This window comes from Grus americana, chromosome 3, assembly GCF_028858705.1.
Source record: "Grus americana isolate bGruAme1 chromosome 3, bGruAme1.mat, whole genome shotgun sequence".
NCBI classification, from domain to species: domain Eukaryota; kingdom Metazoa; phylum Chordata; class Aves; order Gruiformes; family Gruidae; genus Grus; species Grus americana.
Window position 1 is genome coordinate 46,950,945 of NC_072854.1, and position 24,267 is coordinate 46,975,211.

At 34.8% G+C, this 24,267-nt stretch overlaps 1 protein-coding gene across 1 annotated transcript in view; it reads left to right on the plus strand.

The window, feature by feature from the left end:
• The window catches only part of GRIK2 (glutamate ionotropic receptor kainate type subunit 2), a 431,194-nt gene extending 407,152 nt beyond the window's left edge, over window positions 1–24,042 (plus strand). Inside the window, exons 16-17 of the mRNA XM_054822179.1 lie at window positions 7,056–7,306; window positions 20,164–24,042. Coding sequence (XP_054678154.1) covers window positions 7,056–7,306; window positions 20,164–20,328 — 416 coding nt within the window. The 3' untranslated portion in view covers window positions 20,329–24,042. The remainder of the gene's footprint in view (window positions 1–7,055; window positions 7,307–20,163) is intronic.
• Window positions 24,043–24,267: the final 225 nt, after the last annotated feature.

Genomic DNA, 24,267 nt, shown 5'->3' on the forward strand with positions numbered 1-24,267 from the left:
ATTATAATATGGTAATCTTAATGTGGCATGAAGTGTTGAGGTTAACAATCAGAATCATGAAACACTGATTTTATTTTATCAGAAACATTAACCCATCCTGATAAATATTTTATCCTGATACATCCTTTGGAAAACACCAGTAAAAATTGAAGTTATGTATTTAAGCAGAGAGACAAGAATGGGAAATTTAATATATATGCAACACAGCTACATTAAATTCGAAGTATTTCTTCTATTAGACCTTTAATTTTATTATTTATTCCCAATATTGTTCACAACATATGGAGTATTTAAAGAACTTCGAAAAATGCTTCTTCATGCCCAGAAGTCTAAAAGTCCATGTGCTAAAAGTCCATAGGAAGTAGAAGGACAGGTGGTAGAGGAGCAAGAGGTATATTTTTATCAATATTTAAATCTATCTCATATGTTAATACATTAATCGTAAATAACTAGGAAATGTATATAAATGTTACTTGTCTCTTGGTGTGGTAAAACCAAGATTTTCACACCCTTCTACATTAAAAAGTTCTATGTTCACTTAAAGTTTATTAATATAGCAGTTGCTTTCAGTATACTTGGGAAGTGTGTTGAAACTCTGTGTCTCTAGGGTGCTTTGCTGTTAATTCATATGTACCTTAGAGGTGAGAATGCTGTAATGTCTGATCATTTCATAAATATAAAACAACAAAATCGCTGTGAGGCACAGAGCTAAGAAACAGGAAAAGGTTTTTCATTTAACATCACAAAGAAAGCCTGTTATCAAAGGTACATTTAGAATTGACATCTATCTCCTGGTGTAATACAATTATCTCAGGTTTGGTCTATAAACTCCTAAAAATACCTGGCCAATTGCTCCGTCTTATGGAAATGGCTAATTTTGCTACTGAGAACATCTTTTCATCACTAGTTTGGGGCTTTTTTTATGTGTGGTTTGTTTGGTTTGGTGGTTTGTTGTTTGTTGTGTGGGTTTGGGGTTTTTCTAAAAAAAAAAAACCAAAAAACCAAAAAAAACCCCACAAAACTTGGTGAGCCTTGCTCATTTACTTAGAGTTAAACTGAAGTCCAGATTTTGGGATAAAGGAGGATCTGTTTCTGTATCGAGTTTGCAGGAACTGTTGCTTTTTCTTTTGATTTATTGCTCTTTTCACTGTGGGGTGTTGCTTGCTTCCTGTGATTGCCAAAGAATTTTAATCCACCAAATTCCCAGATACGACAATGGCATTACATTGTGACCTGGAAAGAGTCCTCGGTGATCTTTTCTTATGTGAAAATGAGCTGATTTTGAAAGTGGAGCCAGGGACTGGGAACTGACAGAATCCCTATTCTTTCTTCATTTGTTGCTTGGAGACCTTTGAATCTACAGATAGGAAGAACGAACCAAGCTATGTTGACCCTTCTCTCTGTCGCTTCCCTCCCATCCCAATTAGAGAGGTTTAACGGAGTTAAGGAGAAGAGCTGGCTGTGACTTTTAAAAGAAAAATATTTCTGTGGAGCTAAAGTAAGTACTTCTCCTACACCCAGTGCCCCTGAGCTGCCTATTCCTTTCCCATGGCATGTTAATAACTGCGGCTGTCAGTCTTTATTATTAAGTGCGGACTACGCTACAGATACCTGGAAGATGTTTCAGGCCTTGTGATGCATGAGGCTTTAGGAAGTAGTTTTTCTATGGTTCCTCATAGTCTAAACATCTACTCCACAATTACGTGTAAATGAAATCCCTTCCACCTTATTTCTGTCATGCCTATGACTCCAGTATGCATGACACTTAGAAACTGAACTCCACATACTGTATCACCAGTTATCCCCTAGCGAGGAATGTCTGTTCCAAAGGCCTGGGCTAAATTGTGTCTTGTAAAAACAAAAGAAAACCTTCATCATAGTACCTGATGGACAGAGATAACAGAACAATATAATAAACAAAACTTTCAAATATGATTTAACTAAGCTTGCAGTCAGTTTGGTGGCAGAATATTTAGTCCGTGATTCTTGATGGGGCTAAGCCATGGGATAAGTACAGAGAGATGTCGATAGCCCAAGACTTAAATGATTCCACCCATCTCCAGTAGTGTAAACGGTGTTAGCCAGAATTCTTATGGAAATTTCAGGTATGCCCACCCCGGAGTGAGACCATGACTGCAGCTTATGTATCTGTACCCAAGCTAGCTTTTGGATAAATTGTTCAGTCTGGCATAACCACAATGGGAATGGGCTCATGCTGAAAAAAAACCCCTCAAAACAATAAAACCCAAAACATCTCCGTGCTATGTTTGGTGCTTCTTCTTTTCAACTGCTACAGCCAGAACTTTATTTGATTGCTTTATTCAATGTAGTTAGATACAGCTTCAACACCTAGATATTAAAGGAATATCTTTCCTGTTACATGTGGCTTTCTTCTTCCAATAAATACTTCAGTACTAGAAGTTCCTGATGATCTTAATTTTGTACCTAGGTTCTGAATATGATGGTGTATTTCTAACTACCTTTCTCTTTTGCTTAGGCCAAGTACACAGAGTATGAAATAATGTTGCAAGATAAGTAGAATAGTCGTGGGGTTTTTAATAACAAAAGAAAAAAGTGACAGGAACAAAAGATGCTATCAGTGGTGTAGGAGTGTTCAGAATGGATTTTTCTGTGTAGAATATCAAAAGTAACAAGTAACTATGTCCCATGGGCACCAACTTTCAAAATGCCAGACTATTCATAGTGATTTCTTTTGGTAAAATGCACCGTAAATGATGAAACAAAAAAGTTCCTGGTTCAATATTTACTTAATGAAGGAGTTAGAACAATGCTGCTGTTCCTTTTATTACTTAGGGCCAAATTCAGTTCTACAGGTCCCAATATAATCCGACTCCTTTTGTATTTGATGGAATGAGTAAAACAGACTAAGAGTAACCAGGTGGGAAATTTTACTAAATTATAATTTAGTAGGAAGCCTTTTAAACACCAGCCAGATCAGCAGAATTTCAACATTCTTATCTGTATGCCGTGAAGTCTCAATATATAAAGCTTGTGTGTTCATATTTTATGACTAAAATATAATTATGTGCATAAATCTTTATATACAGAGACTTCAGGGCAGAAAACTTATCTGTGTATAACTTCTGCAGTATTTCTGAGACTTTATTGTCTTAGTTTTGTACAGATGCTTCAGACAATAGAGTTTTCATTTTAATTTAAAATTTTCATAAGCAGGTAACTACAAATAGAAATTATTGCATCCCTCATGGCATTTGTTGATCATAGGAAGGCACTAAGGTCTCTATAATCTATAATCTATAACAGAAAGTCTTAAAATTCTTCTGGCAGAAATTCTCATTCCTGCAAACAGCAGCTAGAGTGGGATCGGCAGATAACGTATAGATTATGTTCTGGTGGCCCTCCAGTCCCAGTTTGTCATGGGAATAGCTCATCAGTTGATAAAGAAATGAAAGCAGTAGGAACCAGGAAAAGAGAGGTAAGAAAAAGCCAGATATTTCTGCACTGGATCTCTCCCTTTCTCTGCACTCAGTGGAAGATTACATACTCATTTTTTTCCCTGATTTTGAGATGGAGTTTTAAATATTACTGTGGCTGTCCCATCCTAGTCTTCACCCTATGCAAAGACTTGTAATATTTTTTTCAACTGCTTGTCTTTTTATTGAAGGTTGAGATGTGAAGTTCACATTTCTTCACATGGCAGAATTTTATTCTCTTTTTTTTTTTTTCCTGCTTTATTACTTTGGTATTATTCATACTGTATTTTGCAAATGCATTCATATACATTGTCTGGAAGTCTTAAAGTTTCTGTTTTTATTTTATTTTTTTTTCTTGAACAGGAAATTCTCTTAAATGAAATACTTCTGATTTTAAAAAATGTAAAAAACCAGGAAATGGTTCTTGCAACACCTCATGGAAAGGCTTGATTTATTTTTCAGTCACATCATAAGAGTGATAGTGAAAATTATCAGTAAATGTAAAAAATCTTTTACATTTACTTGCTGAAATTTGTCATTGCCACAGGGAAAAGAGTTTTAACATATGGAATGTAATCTGGATGCCTTGTCCATATTCTCTATTTTCTCTTCTCTTTTATGCTACCTTTATCATCCATAGATCAGATGATGATACTTTTTAGCCACTTCAGGTGCTTCTGGGTGTATTTTCGATTGCTGGGACTAGCAATCCAGCTTGTATCAGAAAAAAATCTAGGAGCAAATAAAATCCTAGGAAATAATATCGCTGCTATGCTTCTTTTGTTCTCTTAATAACTACTTGAATCAGTATAAACAGCATTAAAAATGACTTTTTTCAAATATCAGATTATTAAGTGTACTCATTGTTTGTTGCAAAATGTGAATCAATGAATTTCAATCATTCTAAGTCATTCAGAAATAGAATAGAACTACAGCATTGAATGCTAGCTTTTTTCATGTGTATAAAATTTTAAATGTTTAACAGGAGCAGTATGCAATGCTGGTCATTGATCCTTATTTGTGAGATTACCATTTTTAAGACAAGCTAATAAGGTATAACAAATGCAAATATTGGAGCTGAAACACCAAAGGGCCTGTAATCTGTCGACTCCACAACTATTTGTGCTAAATTTTGCAAATCACCAAGTGATACTGTTGAACTGAATCACTATTAACTGCATGCTTCTAGTGCAATCCTCGTAAACTTAACTAGTTGTAGATAGCCTGTGCTTTATGGTTTCTATTCATGAATTCTGCAGTTAATTCATTTTTTAAGTAAGTCCTTCATATGGTTAGAACTATATGTGTACAAATCTGGTCCCTAGAATATATAAATAATACATGATGAATAGTTGGTATTGCCTATATTTAGACCAACAGAAAGTGTGGAAATCAGTTTAATTAGAAAGCAGCCTGTCAGATCAGAAGATGGCTTAAACCGGGTCCAAAGTTATTTCTCAGAATCTAATGTTATTTAAGTTGTTGTTGTTAAATATTTATAGGCACTGTAACACTGAAAATATCCCCAAAATATTATAGTATGCACTTACACTTCCCCAGGCTCTACTGGACTAATAATTTTCCTTCTTCCATCTGACTGAAGAAATGTGTCAACTACAGGGTTTGGCAGAGTTTCAGCATAATCAGGATGCTCTGAAACGGTGTAACTTAGGCCCCTGCATGCACAAGAGAGTAGAAAAGTGTTTGTTTTCATAGAAAAGATTTTGTTTTCCTTCCTTTCTGCTTCTCCGGTAGTCCTGTGAAAACAGTTTAGCTGCTAGTATAGCATCATTCTTTTCTAAGCATAGATGATAAAAGCACAAGTTCTAGCAATGTAAATACTTTGAGGCCAGCTTTTTCCACATTTTATTCTGGAATAAAGGAAAAACTCAGTGTATTGTCATTAATGGTCCTTTCTGTGTTTTACTTCCATGCTGGCACAGCCACCCTTTGCTATTAGCTTTATTCTCATGATAAGTTCTAGATATGTAAGAAGAAATTGAAGAAATAAAGAATAAATTGAAAGAAATTCCAAAAGAAAAAAGAGCGTGAAGCGTATAAAATATCCTATCCATGCAATCTTTCAGCCCCTTCACAGTGGATCATAGTACACAAAATAGTCAAATAGGCAGCATGTCTCTAAAGGATGCTGAGGATTTTTTTAAGGTATCAAGTTAATGAAAATGCATTTTATTACTCATCCAAAGGAAACATTGTAAAAATTATAGCTAGGAAGTAGCATTATTATGACAGAAAGAAAAAGAGGAGGGATTCTTTGTAGAATTACATTCATATCACATGAAAGAGGGGATGCCATGACTTTTCATCTACTCTTTTTTTTCTTTTTCTTTTTTTATGGGATTTCTTAACAACTTTAATGAAGACTCTTTTGTTCCTGTTTTCGAAGGAGGAGAAGAAAAATGACTTTGTTCTCTCCTTAAACACTGCACAAATCTTAACATAGAAAGCGCTTCTAGCTGATATGATTTACTCTCTAACATTCAGAAAAGAAAAGCTTTCTCCATTGGCATTATTCATTAATTAATGTAGATTTTAAAATACTAATTGAAAAGTCCTTATGCATTATATAAAGAAAAAGAGAGCAGATGACATACAAAGATACAACACTAGTCTTTGAACTGCCCCTTGAAATATTGAAATGTTCAAAATCTGCAAAATTATCATGCCATTTTAAAATACTGAGTTATGAGAAAGAAATAAATACATTAAAATATGAAAATTTCCATCCCTGTTATCCAAACACACTTACCCTTATCTTTCTGAATGCATTGTTACCTGGTATTGTTAATAAATAAGTAAGTGCTTGGAAGGTATCTTAAGTCCCTTACACTCTATCAGATAGAGACTTCTGTGGCTTGTCCTGAAGCATAAAATGTTGTTTCTTCTTTTAGTGAAGTAATAGTATAAAGTATTCGTTACATATCAGATCTTGGATTAGCTTTAGGGTAACAAGCTAGGAAGCAACAGTCTGTAGATTTATACGTATTAGACTAAATCTACTGCAGCATAATTAAAAGCCTGATGGAAATTGAAAAGATGAATACTAGTTGACTGGATATAATAGTTGGGCATGAAGATGTATGAGACCATGGGACTAAGTTTGATAGGACTTGTTGCATCAAGTTGCCTGGCTTACAGGCAATACCAGCTGGATCAAGTTTTGTGCATATATATTGATAAGCGTGTGCAACTGTGGGTGTGTATTTATGTGACCAGTGTGACTGTGGTAAGAAGTAAATGTCTTTTTGATAAATGTTTTGGTTGTAACATGTTATGAGGGTGACCGAGCACTGGAGCAGGTTGCCCAGAGATGTTGTGGAGTCTCCTTCTCTGGAGATATTCAAAACCTGCCTGGACGCCATCCTGTGCAACCTGCAGTAGGTGACCCTGCTTTAGCAGAGGGGTTGGACTAGATGATGTCCAGAGGTCCCTTCCAACCCCTACCAATCTGTGAATCTGTGATTCTGTAGAGGATACAGTTTTTCCCGTGACATTACTTTACATTTTATTGTTATCAGTAATAACTAACTTTCCTTAAAATATACCCCATGCAATATATGTCCCCTGTGGTCTCTTTAGGTTCTCCATACAGAGACAAGATCACTATAGCAATTCTTCAGCTGCAAGAGGAGGGCAAGCTCCACATGATGAAAGAGAAATGGTGGAGAGGCAATGGCTGCCCAGAGGAGGAAAGTAAAGAGGCCAGTGCTTTGGGAGTTCAAAATATTGGAGGAATCTTCATCGTGCTGGCAGCAGGATTGGTGCTTTCTGTCTTTGTGGCAGTGGGGGAGTTTTTGTACAAATCAAAAAAAAATGCCCAGTTGGAAAAGGTAAATACTGTATTTTCCTATTTTATTTTATATTTATGGTCCATTTAGATAGTACTTGAATGATTTGGTAGTGAAATGTAGGTGATGCTTACTGATTGTTTATTGTATAGTACTTGTATAACAACGGATCACAGCAAAGTACCCAAAGTTTTACATTTACAGCTTTTAATTTGTCTTCAATGTGTTTAATTGTAGCCAGATTTCAGGACAAGTGACTATTTCTCCTCTTATTCAAGCCTGAAAAAAGACAGCTTTTTACTCCTGGAAGTTCACTGCAGTTAATTTATGGATGAAGAAGAAATCCGAAACTGTAATGGGAAACAAATTAATCTTCTACAGATAATTCTGATTTTCAAAAGACAAACTGTCTGTAGCTTAAAGTCAAAATCTAAATATGTCACTATAGAAATGTTCTTTACAAACATTTATACTTGCAAAGTTGTCCTGGTAGCATCTGGAAAAGATTACATCAGCATGATTTTTTTTTGGTGGGTTTACTACTGATATGATGTCATGTAATTTCAAACTGGCTTAGTTTTGAAAATTCTAGTGTTAATTTGTTCGGTACTTGCAATTTATACAACCACTGTAATTATGCCAACAAGATAATATTTTGTGACATTCCTAGTTGGAATTATCATTTTTGCGTAATAAATAAATAAATGAATAAATCATTCTCTATATATGTGCCCATGTTTAAACCTAAATTCAACCTATATATTTTATTGCTATGACAAATTCTGAATTTTAAAAATTGAAACTGTTGGATTTTACCAGGTCTTTTTCTTTTTTTCTTCTTCTTTTGAGGAGCTCGTGACCTATGGCAATTTCTATATTTCTACTTAGAAAATTAATTGAATAAAATCAGTAGTAAATCCAACAGCTATATTTATATTGGCATTTTTCCAGATGCTACAGGTGAATTTTTGTAACTTGAATTATTACTCAGAAAATTTACAATTTGTTTTCACTTTTGAGTCAACCTTTTGGTATGCAAGTGTCCTGTTAAAATATATTGTTAAAGAAGTTTTTTTCTAATACACACAAAGGCAGTGTGTGGATACAAGGTTCTAAACATATTTTGAACATGGGTACATTTTATTAAATTGTTAAAGGACCAGTTAGATCCTCCTCTGTATGATGCTAGAGGCTAATTCCTTTCTGTTAACATACTATTGGAATGTTATGTGTCTGAAATGAATTTGTGAGGGAAAACATACCAGTTACTTAAGTAATCCGTTTAAGTCTCAATAATTTTTATCCGTTCCTAAGGTGGATATGGATTTCATATGGACATCAGTATAATTTGGTTTAGCTTTTCTGGATTTTTAACAAGCACTCACTTAGAAGAATAGGATTGTTTTGATAATAATCTTGTAACATGAGTTCAGTATTTTGCAGGGTGTGAACGCATATCTTTCGTGACAATAACAGCATGTTGGAAGGTGTGTGAGAAAGCAAACAGAAACTTTTAAATTAAGGATTTGTTTCTCTAAGCCCTATGGTTTTGCTTGCTTGTTTGTTTGTTTGTTTTATTTGCTTCTTTTTTAATTTTTGTTTGTTAATGATGGGTAAAGATAACAATGACTGGAGGTATCTGACCTTTTAACAGTACTTGTACTAGAAAGGTCTTATCGTATCATCAAGTATTGAGATACTTTAAAAAGTCAGGACTGAATCTGAAGCACCTGAAAGAGTTGGGTCTGTCTCCTCTCTTTCCTCCTTGTCGCCAATCTCTTCTCTTCTCTCCCCTGCCAAGAATACCCACATAACCCTGATGTCAGGAGACCAGTAAAATTTCAGTAGAACTTTACTTACAGAATGAAATTAACAGAAAAATGATGTCAGCATCCCTACACATGGCCTACCCTAGAATCCACCCTCACACTCTTTTCCCAGCACCCACCCACAGACCTTCAGTGAATGTCGTCTGTCATCCCTGCCAAATGTAGCAGATCCCCTTTGCCTAGGAGAGGGAGTAGCAGCAGCCGAAGGGGAGATAAGCAGTACTGTCATCTGTCTCCAGTCTCTACATCTCCTCTGCTGGGATGAGTAAACCATGCAAGTAACGCTGCCTTGGCTATCCTACAGGGAGAGAGGAGGCACCCAATTTTGGTAACGTTTATAGTTTCGTGCCTTTAGAATCAGAGTATCATTCTGGCATTTGTATAATGCTTGTCAGCATTTGGAGACAGAGAAAATCAAAGGTCATATTAACATCCAAGGAAACAAAAGAAATCAGATAACTTCACTGCCGAATCTATGGAGCATCCTGAAATATAAATGGACATATCAACATGTATGTCTGTTTTTTGATGTATACAAAATATACAGTTGCACTTCCAGTGGGGAGGCAATGCAGATTTGAAGTGTATAATCTAGATGTATTTTCTTAGCATTTTCAATGTCACCCTCCCTCCTGGAGTGCACATAAACAGAGACATTGGCTGCTGTAAACCCAGAGGAGTGAAATCTTGAAAGGAATTGAGCTCAGAAAAGCAGTAGACAAAATTGTGTTATTTGCTAAAAAACTGTTGCAGCTTGTAACCAAAGTGATCCAGAACATCCATACTCCTCATGTGCTCAAAAATCCAAAGGAAATGTATGACACTATCTGTAGCCTTTCTGAGAAACAGATGAATGCATGCTATCGCAACACTTACTAGACACAGAGAAATTCCTGTTTTATTGACACCTTTCAAAAGCAAAGATAAGCCTGAATGTTATCACAGTTAGCAGTCACTAGTCACTATGACTAGTTTGTTTGAAAATTTACTGTCCTAATTTACTAAGGATTTTCAAGATGATCCAGATCTGATGGATGTGAAAAGAACAATATATGGATTCATTTATAGCCATTCAAAACTCATTGAGCCATCAGCAGGTCAGAACTACATCTGCTTGTGAAAAAACAGCAGGCGTACATTTTATTAATTTTGAACTGTTAAGTACTTCAAAAAGTGTGAAACAAGACACATGTCATTGTACCTTAACTGTTTGTTTCACTAGGGGCCATCTTGTCATAGACTTCCTATAATACAAAATACTAGGTTAAATCTGAAAGCATACTGAAACAATAACATTGACAAAGTATTTCTGGAGTCATACAATCAAATCATAACCTAAACGTTAGTTAAATTAGCCTCTTTGGAATATTTATTTATAATTTATTATAAAAACAATAAAAGCAATAACTAAACTGATACTTGTTTATATTTTACATACATTTCCCAAGGAAGACAAAAACAATTGAACCTTCCATGGTAAATAATTCACTGCTTATCTACACAATTGAGTTGAGAAAGATCAGTCTGGATAGTTTATCTCACAAGGTACAATGAATTAGCATTTAGCAGGTCTGGACCCAAAGTAGACATCAGTAGCTGCGAGTATACACGTGTGTGATACACAAAACAGTGTTTTACTTACAACTGCAGTTTCTATTGAACAAGAAATTCTGAATGCTGAACTGTGACCTGTATAGGAGACTAACTATGTCTTGGAAGATGGCGCAAACTTAACTGGTTGACTCTTGCCCAAAATAAATTGTTAAGAAAGATTTCAAACAGCTTCTGCAAAATGCACAAACCATGTTTTGATAATGTAAGGATAGCAGGAATAGAAGTTTCTGATCTTACTGGCTCAAAAATTCATGCATTTTTACCGAGCTGCAGAGACTTTTGGTTATGGTAGTATTTGATCTTAAACTTATTAGAAATTAAGTGTTTTTTCTGCTATAATTGACAATAATTCTGAATTTGCTGTCTACCTCAAACACACTTTTGAGTAGTGTAATAACCTGAATTGTATTTTGAGCTAAATAACTCCTCTAGTCCTACCTAGTATATAGTCTCACTGATTTTTTTCAGTGGGTGTATTGGGAATGATAAAGCATTGTCCTTGTCTATAGAATTTTGACATTCCACTTGACACATCGGGAAGGGGTAGCAGGACATGGCAGGTCAGAGGCTGTCCTGACTGCATTCCTGCAGAGTAACCACAAGATGGTGCCTTCTAATTTCTCAGAAGGAAATTATATTGTTACTTTTTAATAGAATTTATGTCACAATGCTCACCTATTTTTTAATTGCAGCCTTTCTAAAAATGGTAAATGCCTGTATTATTTCATATTGTTTATAATACAAACATCTAATTATGTTATCTGCTTGGAAACATGTTATGAAGCAGACCTTTTTTATCTAGCCAATCTTGACAATAAATGCTCAGTCATTTGCATTTTATAATTGCTTTTACTGGTGAATGACCTGCTCCCTTATTTTAACAGGCACTCAGAGGGTAGTGAATAAGCAATGTTAGAAACAGAAGCCATTTAAAACAATTACTATGTTCTTTTTTTTTTTTTTGGTGATGATGTGCTTCAATGTGTTACAGGTTTATGTCCATTTCATGCATTTAATTTTGTGTAGCTCATATTATTATCATAAGGGCCAGGGAAAACATTGACCTTGAAGACCATTAATATTTAACATAACATACTGATGATTCTCAGTTTACGAATTTATTGACCTTTTTTTTTTTAAAAAAAAAAATCTTTTCTGAGATTACTTCCATTTTGATTCCACCTTCACAAAGTGATTAGATATTACCATAAATGTCAGCTGTGTGGTTAAAACTACATGTGCACTGCTGAAAATTTTAGGATGAAATTCACAGTATTGCTGAAGTCAGCGTCAAGAATGTATAGAACATTGCTTGTTGTCACCCTTGCAAATGGTTGTCCTTGCGCCTTGGTCAGGGTTTCTTTGGAGAAGGTGGTTTTGGCTTGACAAGTTATCTCAAAATCTGATTTTACTGATGCAGTGGACTCACACCTTTCCCAAGAGGCAAGGAGGGGCCAAGGGCTGCTAGACTGCAAAAGCTGTTGTGCTGTAACCATATACAGTTGACACCACATCCTGATTGTGCTTCTCTCAAATACAATTTAACTGTTCTGAATTTGTTTACATGAAGCTAGTGTAAATGCTAACATGAGTTTATTTGTCAAGGTCCTTCTACAATCTGTTTACACCAGGATAAATTTAATTCATTATGTCTTAGAATGCTTCTTTGTAGAAAGGAGGTGAGCAAAGTGCGGACATGTAACTTGTCCTTTATGGAATAGTCTTACAGGAAGTTAATCAGTACTGAAATATTGTGAACATTTCTTTATGAGGAAGATATATAGAAAGCCAGTATTTCCATCTTTGTTTTAATCGTTATCTTAACAACAGTGAAAAAATTACCACAATAATTTCATATGAAAAATGAAAAGATTTTTAGGATTCCTTCTTACTTTACCAGAATATTTTATGGGTTTTTTGTTTTTGTTTTTTCTTTCAAATTTTACTAAATTAGTTTTCATTGAGGTCTTTTTCATTACTTTTTCAAAAAATGCAGTTATGTCAGTGTTACTTGAGTTCAGAGAACATTCTTAATACTTGAATATCAAAAGCCTTTGCTATTTGGGACAGTAATTTATAATAGTTTTGGAACAACCCCAAAGTAAATCCCAACCTAGTGATTTTTTTTTCCTTTCCAGGGGGAGGCAAGTTCAAATGATTTTAAAGTTGAAAAGCCTGTTCCTCAGGCTACAATAAACAAAGGAATGTAGGCATTCTTGGTAAATCAAAGTAAAAGCTTTGGGATTTATATCCCAAGTAACTTTTATACAATGTACAGTCAGTGATGTAGTCTGTATTGTCATGTCACATTTTGTAATGTGAGTAACCTCAGAATTTTTAATGTTGACTGGGGAAAGAAGCAGCAGCTGTGACAGCTCATAAAAGGAACTGTTTTTCCAACTTTAGCACATTGCATTCTGCAGATATGCAGTTGGAAAATTGGGGACCTGTACTCCCTTGAGCACTGTATGTGGATGTATAGACTTGTATGGGTAATTTGTGTGTGTGTGTAAGTGTACAGATTACTTGAAGTTGAGGTATTAACTATAATTAAATGCCCTCTTGGAAACCACCTAAGTACATATTAGAGGATATTTTCTAATGGAAAAACTGTTACAAAAACCAACAAAACAAAACCCCCAAAACCCAAAAGCCAACCCACAAACACCTCTACCTTTCACAGAAAGAAAAAAAAAAAAGGTATGAAAAGACAAAAATGGAAAAAGTGGAAAAAAGCAATTTGACTGACATTTTAAAAATAATTTGCAAACAGTAAGACATTAAAACCAAGATCTCTATTTTGATTTTTGATTGCAACTCAACCAATATCTATTTGGTAATGAACCTTGCTTCTGAGATATTTTTAATATCTTAATATGTATTATTCAAGAAACAAGAAACAGAAAGATTAAAAATGTATGTAAAACTGACCATTGCAGAAATACATATATAGGAATATAATTTCAGGAGGCTCACTATCACTTCCTTAGGTATTCGCACAAAGATCAGGGCTTAAATTACAGGTCTGAATTATGGAATATTCTATATTGTATAAAAATTTGGTAACTCCCCACATGTCATTTATTTTATAGCAAGTATAGTTCACTTTCACTCATCAGTAGAAAGAAGAAACATTCACATTGTATAATTATTGGGTCCTCTGAAAAAAAAAAAAAGAAAACAAACGACCAACCCACACATTCTTCATTCTCAAGGAAAAAAATGTCAGATTGTAGAACAATCCTGTCTTTCTAATAATTTGTCATTGTCTTCCCTTAAATATGACTTTATCATGTCATGTATACATATGGTTTAATATATAAATATTACTCTTTGCATTTTTAATTACTTAACTACACTATAACTAAATTCAGTAGCAAACACAGATTAGTTCATCTGATTTAGATTACTTTGACTTTTGTATAAGCCAGTAAAGTAGCAATAAGCACTTCCAGCTGCCTTTTAGATAGAGAAAATATCCTAGACTGCCAGATGAAACCATGTAATTATAGAGAAACGGATGGTAACCATTATGATATTATGTGGTGCAATACGACTGTAGTTTAGTGTTTCCAAAATAGTAGAAACCATTGGCATTAAATTAATACTAATAGTCTCTCTCTGTTCAATATGATTTGAGGCCATGCCAAATTTTATATTAAATTTATACTATCACACCGAACTATAAAACTAGTATACAGTTTTACAGTGAATAACGTACAGTGGACTTTAGCTCAGCAAAATTTTAAAAAAGTTGTTTAGATACGGCTAAAGTCAGGTAAGAAAGTTTGTATTTATTTTCTAAAATGTCTCCGTAAGATGGACTATTTATTTTCAAATTAAAATGTATGGTGTTATATACAGTATTTTAAGCCAGATAGATTCATACTCCAAAGGATTAATTACATATCATCATCACTTCCTTTCACCATGCCTGAATATCAACAAAGCAGACCTTCCTTGGATGAACAGGGAATGAATTTAGATCTAGGATCAAAAATGATTTAATAAATGAATGAACTTACTTTCACACCCAGTGGCTGAGAGCGCAAGATCTCAGGTGACTGGTTTCAGTGCAATCAGGATCATCTCTGATGAAAGGCGAAGAAATACCCTGCACAGCTGTGATCACAACATAGAGAACCATTAAAATATTGCATTGGATATCATTCTAAATCAGATAGGCAGTAGCATATATTCTGTTACTTACTTGCTCAGTGGCAATTTTGTGGCTGAAGTACTATGAATTGCTATCAGCACTTATTAAACACCCGTCAGTCATTTGTAGCCATTGTGCAGGGACACTGTACTGCAGTAATATGTTCTGGAAGAGGACCTGGACTGGTGTGGCAAGCTTCACGTCAGTAGAAATTATTGCCACTGACTGAAACACAAGTGACAAACAGTACTTATCACCACTGATCCAATTTGAAAACCCAGACCCAAACTTAGGAACCTGGAGAAATCTGAGACTGTAAGCCTCTTTCACAAGAGGTGGAACTGAGTAATAAGGGTAGATAATACCTTGTGAATGTTTCCCTTTACTTGTCCAACATTGCACCTATCTCCCTGGATTAAGCTGCCATCATACCGCTATTTCAGCCAGGTACTGGAAGCACAAAATGACTGCACCATCCTGGTCTGACAAGAGAGTAGGACTGTGTATCATCTGCGTGCTGATGACACCACAGCCCAAATTATTTCATTATCTCCTCAGTGGCCTCATATACATGTTGAAAGGAGAGATGACAGGATGAAACCTTGTGGAATCCCGCATGAGAGAGAGCCCCCGGGGCTGATGAGCAATTGCCCTATGCCATCCTCTGGGATTTCTCTGAGAGGAAAGAGTGGAACCACACAAGTGCAATCCCATCTGCCCCAGCCTAGGTCCACAGGTGAGTCAGAAAAACATCATGGTCAGGGCGAAGGCCAGAAAGGCTGCTGGCAGAACTAAACACAGCCACCTTTGAAAAAGCTTTCTGCACTGATAGGAGTTCCCCGTCAGCCGCAGGAACTAGTGTAGCTGTCACGCTGCACTCAGACAGGAAACCAGGTTAAATAGTTTCAGAAGACTTTAAATGGAATCAGAGTTGCTTTACCAGAACTCTCTCTAATCCACCAGAGTGCATTTTGTTTTGTTAGCAAATAAATTTTAGAATTTGAGAGTGGCTGAATTGGTTTTTGGACACCAACTGATAATTTTTTGAACAGATCATTTAAGGCAAGCTGGAATCTTATTGTCCCACTGGGAGACACTAACAATCTATGCTAGAAGTGGCCTGCAGTGAGGTTCTGTACGTCGTCTGAGCTCATCTCATAACTCTAAAACTCAGTGAGCACTTCAGCCTGCAGAAGATTATTTCAGTGTTGTTTTTTTAAAGAAAGGGTCAGTCCCATTAGATTGTAAAATAGCAAGAAAGGTCCTTGAAACAACCAGCATTCGCTTCAGTTACAAGGTAAAGCAGCTAATGCTTCACCAAGCTGTCTGGAACAACTCTACTGGTCTTGACTTTGTAGATACTATGGTGGAAGCAAAGCTTAATTTCTGGAATTAAAATTTTCATTTTGCTTGGTATTATTGTCTGTGTTTGAGTAGGCAATGAAATCTCCCATACATTTTGGCCTGAAAATAACTTCCTAAATTGGCTACTCATTCTACTTCTACCAAAAACCCAATAATTGCTAAATCTGAAATTGAGAATATATTGGTGATATTTTCAGCTAATTAATATGAACTTAGTCTGCAGTGTACTAGTGCGTTATATTTGCTGTGTAACCATATTATGTATATGTAAAGATATAGATATTCATGTTTATACATATATATTTGTACAACCTTTAATCAACAATCATGTCTAAGACTAGGTATATAACTAAGCAACCTAAATATCTGATCATTACAAGTGCACTTGAACTTTTGAAATGATAATGCTCCAACTACAATGAAATATTATTTCTCCTTCTCTGAGGTTATTTTCATTCCATTAATTGTTCATCTCTTTGTGATCCTAAGTCAACATTTTGCTAGGATTTGTGTTTCTGTCTAGGGGGTTTAAGATTGACGGGTTTTCCATATACACATTCAAAATCCCTGGAGGAGTGGCATATGGAAGCAGAAACTGATTAGGAGGGAGGGTCAGGGTAGCACTATGCATTCATTCTCAGCTGACTTCAAGAAGATAAAAAACAGTTTGATTGATATATCCTACTAGATGCTAGAACACTGACCCATAACATAACAAGACAATGCAGGATTACCACTGTTACTACTTTAAGAAAATTAAACAAGTCTTCAAATAATATCTGACACACAACACTGGAAGTAATGAACTTCTGAGTAAATCTTATAGGTTTTTATTGAATATTGACAGTCAACTTTATTTTAACTGCATCAAAGAGGGGAAAAATATAAACCAGCAAGTGACTGGAAATTTTTATATTTAAAACACATTGGCTATTATTCACTTAAATCAGAATGTTGAGTGGTGCAGGCATGCTATTCCTGTCTTCCTGTTGCTCTTTCTAGGCTGTTAAAAATAAAATCTATGGTGATAGTCTCATAATTCTGTCTAACAAGTGCTAATATGATTTCTAATTACCTTTCTAAATTTCTATATAACAATATGATGAAAATAGTTTAAATATTGTCTAGCTTTCATATTAATACATACATGCAAAGATACTTTTTTTTTCTCAGGCAGTAAAGCCAAACACAAGCTGTCTAAATAGATTGTAAACAGTGGTAACATTTCACAAAATTATTATCTTGATTCTACATGACTTGTGAGCTGTCAGCTGTGGCAAATGAAAGAGGTAACAGTTACTTCCTTACTTTTCCTAAGGAGATGTGCTTTTTCAAAATTGCTGTGTGTTAAAAGGCTAAGAACTACAGTTCTGATTAAAATTTTCTTTTGTACCCTGGAACTCCCCACTTAGAATTGCAGCTCTTTTTTTTAACATTTATAGTGATTGTTTTGCTGCAACAAAACAGTAGCACTTAACTACACTGGTGTTTAAAAAACAATATACCTATCTTCAAGTCTTCTACTATTTGATTAGATCTAAGAGGACTTGGAGGCAGCATTTATTTTCTTGTAACATTTAAGAAGACAACTTAGGATTTTTAAGGGTTCGTGAAAAATCAGTAATAACTGATGTTCTTGTAACATGCCTGCAGTGTGGAAGGTAAGTTGGGGGTAAAAGTTATTTTCTTTGAATTAAGTGGAAAGTCTTGTAGTTTATACTAAAAGTGCTCAATTTCATGACAGACATCAGTTTTGAAATATAGCCTATAAATTCTGTAAACATTTCACTGTTTTCCCCTAACAATCTGAATGGTCAATTGAAATCAGGATCGAGACATTGGATTATATTTTCTAAAACTATATTTGAAAATGTCATTTATCTGTCACAAAATCTGCTTCTTTTTTTCATGTCTTCTTATTCCAAAAGTTGTATCCTAACAGTGAAAGAATACAACGTTTAACTGTACAGAAAATGGAGACTGTACACAGATTGGAACTGAAACAAGAAAAGAAAAGAGTTTCTATTAAAAAAAAAGGTCAAACATAAAGTATTCCTTTGTAAACTCTTTTTGAACATGATTTTGCAGTATGTGGGAAAACTCTTGCTTATATTTGTCTGATAGAACACCCAGAACAAAGAATAAGCACCCAGGTCATGAACTTTTACATAGCCTGAATTAATCTTTTTCAAAATACATGAGTGAGTGGAATTTTGGGGAGAGAAAAAAAAACAAACCCAAAATGTAATATTTCTCTTGCTCAGTGTTTAGTTGCCAAAACAATGGTACTGTCTGGGAGCTAATACTGTTTACTCTTCAAACATCTGATATATTAAAATACATAGCATAAATAAAAAATGTAGTAAATGAAATAATATTTTTAATACAATATATGCAGAAAAGTTCCCATGAATTTCATTTATACAAAATAATTTGGAAACACAAAATGGAATAATTTTCTAGATAAAATAACTATCTCAAAATTGTGTTAACTGCCTTTTTAAGACTGTCAGTCTTGCCAACATTTCTCTTTTAACAAGTTTTCAGATCCAGGTAAAATTCTCAATAAAACATGTTGGCAAGTTTCTTGAGATCTAATTTTCAGGATATTTCAGAATGTTGGCATCAAGTGCATGTGTCTTCCTACCTCTTGGCTCTTGATTGTAATCCTGTTCCTACTGATATTACCTAAAAGTTTATACCCTTTGGTAAGTGTTTGCAGATCTTTGCAAAAGATTTTGGTGGATTGATACATCTTGAAAAAGATTCACTCTTTTTTGGCACTCTTGTTAGATGTCTTGGCAAACAAACAAACAAACAAACAAACCCCAAACATGGGACATCTTTAAAGTGTTAAGTGCTAACACACCATTTTTATATTTAGAAGGATTTTGTTCTTCAGAATGTTTCAGTAGGTCTTTGATTCCAGAGGTGAGAGCCATATAGTGGTTGGAGGTAGTGTAACAACACTGACAGTTGCAGCATTTACTTCTTAATGGATTCCCAGTGAAATTCCTGGGTTATGTGCTAGGTTCCCCACGCAGTGAAAATATCAATATTTGCAAGCCTTAACAATTTAGCCTGTAAGCCATTAGGGAATATTACATTAACTCTTGCCCTTTCGAAAGATTTCAGGGCTAATTTCAGATTCATAATCATAACTGCAGTTCTGATGTTAAGCAACAGCACTTTCTTTAAAAAAGAGAAAAACTAAGAGAATTGAATACTTACTTTCAAAATAGAACCAGATAAGAGGGAGGTACTGTTTCCTGCTTTGTACACAATGCTAAGCAAAGATACCTTATGCATGAAGATCTGACATATTACAGTTCAGACCATTCCATTAGAAATTTTAGCCACCTCATTCACACAACAAAAGCCATAAGTTCTCTCTTGGATGTCAACCCAGTGCACTGGAACATTTTTAAAAGGGATTGTTAATGAGTATTTAAACATTAATTTAGGTAAACTTCCTTCACTGTAGCTTGTCGTTTTGATGAGGAACAGCAATTTAAAACATATAGAAATGAAATGTAATATTTTGAAATATGGGCAAGGAGATTTTACTGAATACCTATTATACATATTACATTCAGATGCTAACCTGTAAGGCTAAACTATGTTAACAGAACATCTGTTTGTTTGAAATATTTTTATGTATCATATGCATCCATAGTCAGTAGCTGCCACATAAATAATTGTAGAGACAAGGTGATTTTTTCACTGAGTCATCACAGCTTGAGAAGTCATTTTAATTATTATGTGATGCATATTTAAGAGACAGTAATTTGTTATGAGCTCCAGGCTGAGACAAAGCAAACTTACAGGACTGACAAGACCATGCCAATAGAGTGAATCTGCTTCTAGACATTGCAGCTAGACATTTCTTACAGCTGATTTTTTTTTTTCTCTTTCTCTATTTCCCTCCACAGAGGTCCTTCTGTAGTGCCATGGTAGAGGAGCTGAGGATGTCTCTGAAGTGTCAGCGTCGATTAAAACACAAGCCACAGGCCCCCGTTATTGTGAAAACAGAAGAAGTTATCAACATGCACACATTTAACGACAGAAGGTTGCCAGGTAAAGAAACCATGGCATAGAGTTGGGAAGCCAAATACCCCAAGCACAAACTGTCGTCTTTTTTCCAAACAACCTTGCGAGAATGTTTCCTGTGGAAATATGCAACCTGTGCAAAATAAAATGAGTTACCTCATGCCGCTGTGTCTATGAACTAGAGACTCTGTGATCTCAGCAGTTGCAATGGCCAGACTCGAATCACAAGCATCATGGATCAACCAAGTTATGCGGGGTTACACTGTTCGTCATGGGTTTCCACCATCATGAATGAATGAATGTTCCATGTGAGTTTTGTGGCTGGTTTCAAATGCAGTCTCAGTGAGAAATTACAGGTTCCTTTTGAAGTTCAACGGTTGCCAGGAGATGGAGAATAACTGTCCAAGACAATACTAACCACAGAAGGAGTCTAGTAAAAGTAATATCTCAGAACTGTAATGGAATAAGAAACCATATGTTCTTCTGAACTTCCAAGCATAGAAGAGTTGGTAACTGCTGGTAGACTAAAGTTATCATCTGGACAGGCAATATGAGCTTCCTGGATGGGAGAAATAATAAAGTGAAGAAACATGAATCCCATGAATAGAAGGATAAATATGAGGATGCTCACCTGCTTTTTGGACTGACTGTGTCACTGAACTAAGTAAATAAATAATAATTAAAAAAAAAAATAATCAGTAACTTAAATTTGCCTGGGCTGGAACTTTGATCTAAAAAAACAACAAAAAAATCCATAATTTTGACCCAATTCTTAGATGAATGAAAGTTTCCTTAGTACAAAAGAATGTATCTTACAACCTTTAGATATAAGCAATTACTTTATTTCTTTGTTCGTGAAAAGAGGGAGGGGGGTGGGAAGCAGTGTATTTCACACATAGAGGGCTTGCATTTTAGCCTGAATGGGTTTTGAAACCCTTGTTCCTGCTACTAATTGAACTCAATGGAGCCTGTGCGATTCTCGCTAATATTGGAAGTGGGATGGGTCACCTAAAAGGAGTGAATGTGGAGAACTTTAAGGAGGACTGCATTTTTCAATACAGTCACAGTACTAAATGAACAAAATTCTTGAGCAGTTTTTTTTTTTTTTTTTCAAAAAAAAAAAATGTTCAGGTTTATTTGTGGAAATGCAAGATTTCTATGAAAATAGTTTTTGTATGGAAATTTTTGTAATACTTTTTATCAACAAAATAAGAACATGTGTTTCTGTCAGGGGTGTGATGCCAAGCATGAATGGTAGTGCGTGTGCACCACCAACGTTTGGTGAAAACTATTTTTATCAAGAAAAAGGAATCTTAGAAGAGACATATTTTCAAGTTAGATAATATAAAAACTAGGTGCACTACCACCACTGCTTACCATGCTACACCCCTGGTTTCCACTAGGCTGATAACATGCTGTCATGAACAATTGTGTGTAAATGGTAAAAGACACAGACCTCTTGACCACATTGTGATAACAGTTAAAGTGCACTCAGTTTGCTGTTTGAATCCAATGCACAAAATTAAAAAAAAAAAAAAAGCATTAAAATTATGTCAGTTTTAGTTGTTTTGTTTTTGCTGTGTGATTTGAGCTACATATGTACAAGTACTTTGTGTCAGTACTGGTACTTAGTCTCAGCTTAGTGCCCTATCCTACTGATTCTTGCCACTAAACGTGTGGCCAGAGAGTTTGCTGGGATTTCTGAGAGAAGCCAGTACAGCACATTGTGATAAGTTTTTGCAGGATCTGGCTCTTAGCTGCTTCAAAGCTAATTTATATGTTCTTCCTGTGGTGAGTTCTTGGACATAACATTTTGAAATACTGCCCTACAGATGCTGAATCTTACACCTCCATCTACTGTAAATTTATTTGTATCTCAACAAAAAATGTATGGCATGGGCTATGTAGGAATGTTATGTCAAACAAAAAAGATTATGAAGATGGTTTTTATACAGAAAATAATTAATTTGGCTAATTTAAAAAAACCCTTCAAAATAATTGTGGATAATCAGTCATTGGTGAGTAATGAGATTATTTGTTTACTGGGGCTTAATTTAATTTTATCATCATCTTTCTAGCACAGAAGTATAAGATATATCATCCAAATTTTAGAAATTATATCATGAAATTTGGGGGGAAGGGGGAGGTTTGTGTCTACTACCCAGTTCTCATTAATCTTCATAGAGACTGAGCTGGCCATTTCCATTGTGAATAGGGACTGAGAAAGCAAATTCTCTTATATTTGTGAGACTTTCATCCCAATTTATGTGATAACAAAGAACAGGTTATCTTTGTCTGAAGTATAAACAAGATAAAAACACCTTCAGCAAAGATTCTGAAAATGAATATACTTACATAATACATATTTAAGTTTAATTCTTTAAAATACAAAGGGAAAGAAAGTAACTGTCATACAACACAATGAAAGCTCCTAATTATGATGGTTTGGAATGGAAAAAGTAATTGGCTATTGCATTTGATTGATGATTTACAATAAAATTTGTAAAATCATGTAATAAAATGCTGTATTATATTAAAAAAAAAAAAATCTTTCTTTTCTCCATTGAGGTTGTTGAAATAAGCAGGAGTTCCATTCTCACCTTAGTCCTACATGACTAATTCTCATTAAGCTTTGTGTGAGCCAAAGCAAGTGTGATTACAGAATATGTCCCAAGTATTTTATTGGGTCGAAATCCCCCATGGAACAAGAATCCTAATGCAGAAGTAGTGTGGCTTAATTAAGATTTCAGTGAGAATTTCAGCCTTCCATTATTAAGGGAAATATGCAAAGTAACTGGAGATTTGTATTTAAGATCCAGACTAGAAATGCATGGCTCCACAGATTCATAGTAGGATAATGGCTTTTTAAAGAAAAACTACACACTAATTCATACTGTTACTTTGTTGTGCATTAGTAATTATTTCTGTATTTTTCACATAATATTAAGACATTTAAGGAAAAAGGACTAACAAAGAGTTGACTCCCAAAGTAGTAGAAAATACTACTGGTAGTTTTGTACTCCAAAAAGTTCAATGGTTCATTTTCCCTTCACTATTACCAAGGAAATTCTCAATTCTGAAGAAAACTTCCTCAGTTTGAAAGGTCTGTGAATGGCTTAGTCCCAAATGCTCGTGTAGTATAAATTTCTATAGTGTCATTAAAGTCAACGGAATGACACCAGCTAAAATCAAGTGAGTATCTGGCCCATGAAGATTCAGGAATTGTATATAACTGCTTTATATGGTTTCATATAATAGCTCAATTAGTCTGTTGATTTCCCAGGACAGGATGATGGATACTTCTCTGACTGACCTTGAATGTCACTCTGGAGAAGACTTTTAAAGCAGTTATAAGCCAGTTATATGGTCCTACCTGGTGGATGAAAATTTGAGGTAAAAACTGAATGGATTTTTTTTTTTTTTTTACTATATCTGTTTCAAGAAAGATAGAAATCTGTAATCTTTAAGGATTCTCAGGTTCTCAATTTGGATCTTCAGGTCGCCTCAGCATCGTTATATGGCAATAGATAACTGTGGATATTACAGAATAAATGACAAAAAAAATCTTTTAGCTTTTTTTGAGAAATGTCATTATTTGTGAAGGACTAGTAGTGAAAATTCTGAGCCAAATATTTGGATGAAATCAAGAGATATGTGGTGCTTTATAGTAAATGAGGATTTGGCCCGTTATAGACATCAGCAGGCCATTTAATACTATTCACCAATTACATGAACACAAATACAAATATGTCCAGGGAGTATCTGGCAGTTTTTGTATGAGACATTACTTTCTGAAGTTTCTATCTCAATTTTCAGTTGAAGAATTCAGTATATGTATGAAAGAACCTGTTCTTTCATATTTATATTACTTGAGACTCTGTGCAATAATCCTTCCTGGTTTCATTCACAGAATCTTCCAAAAAAACGAAATAACACTGTTTACCCCTGCTACATTAACTATTTAATATTTTAGAATGGACATGACA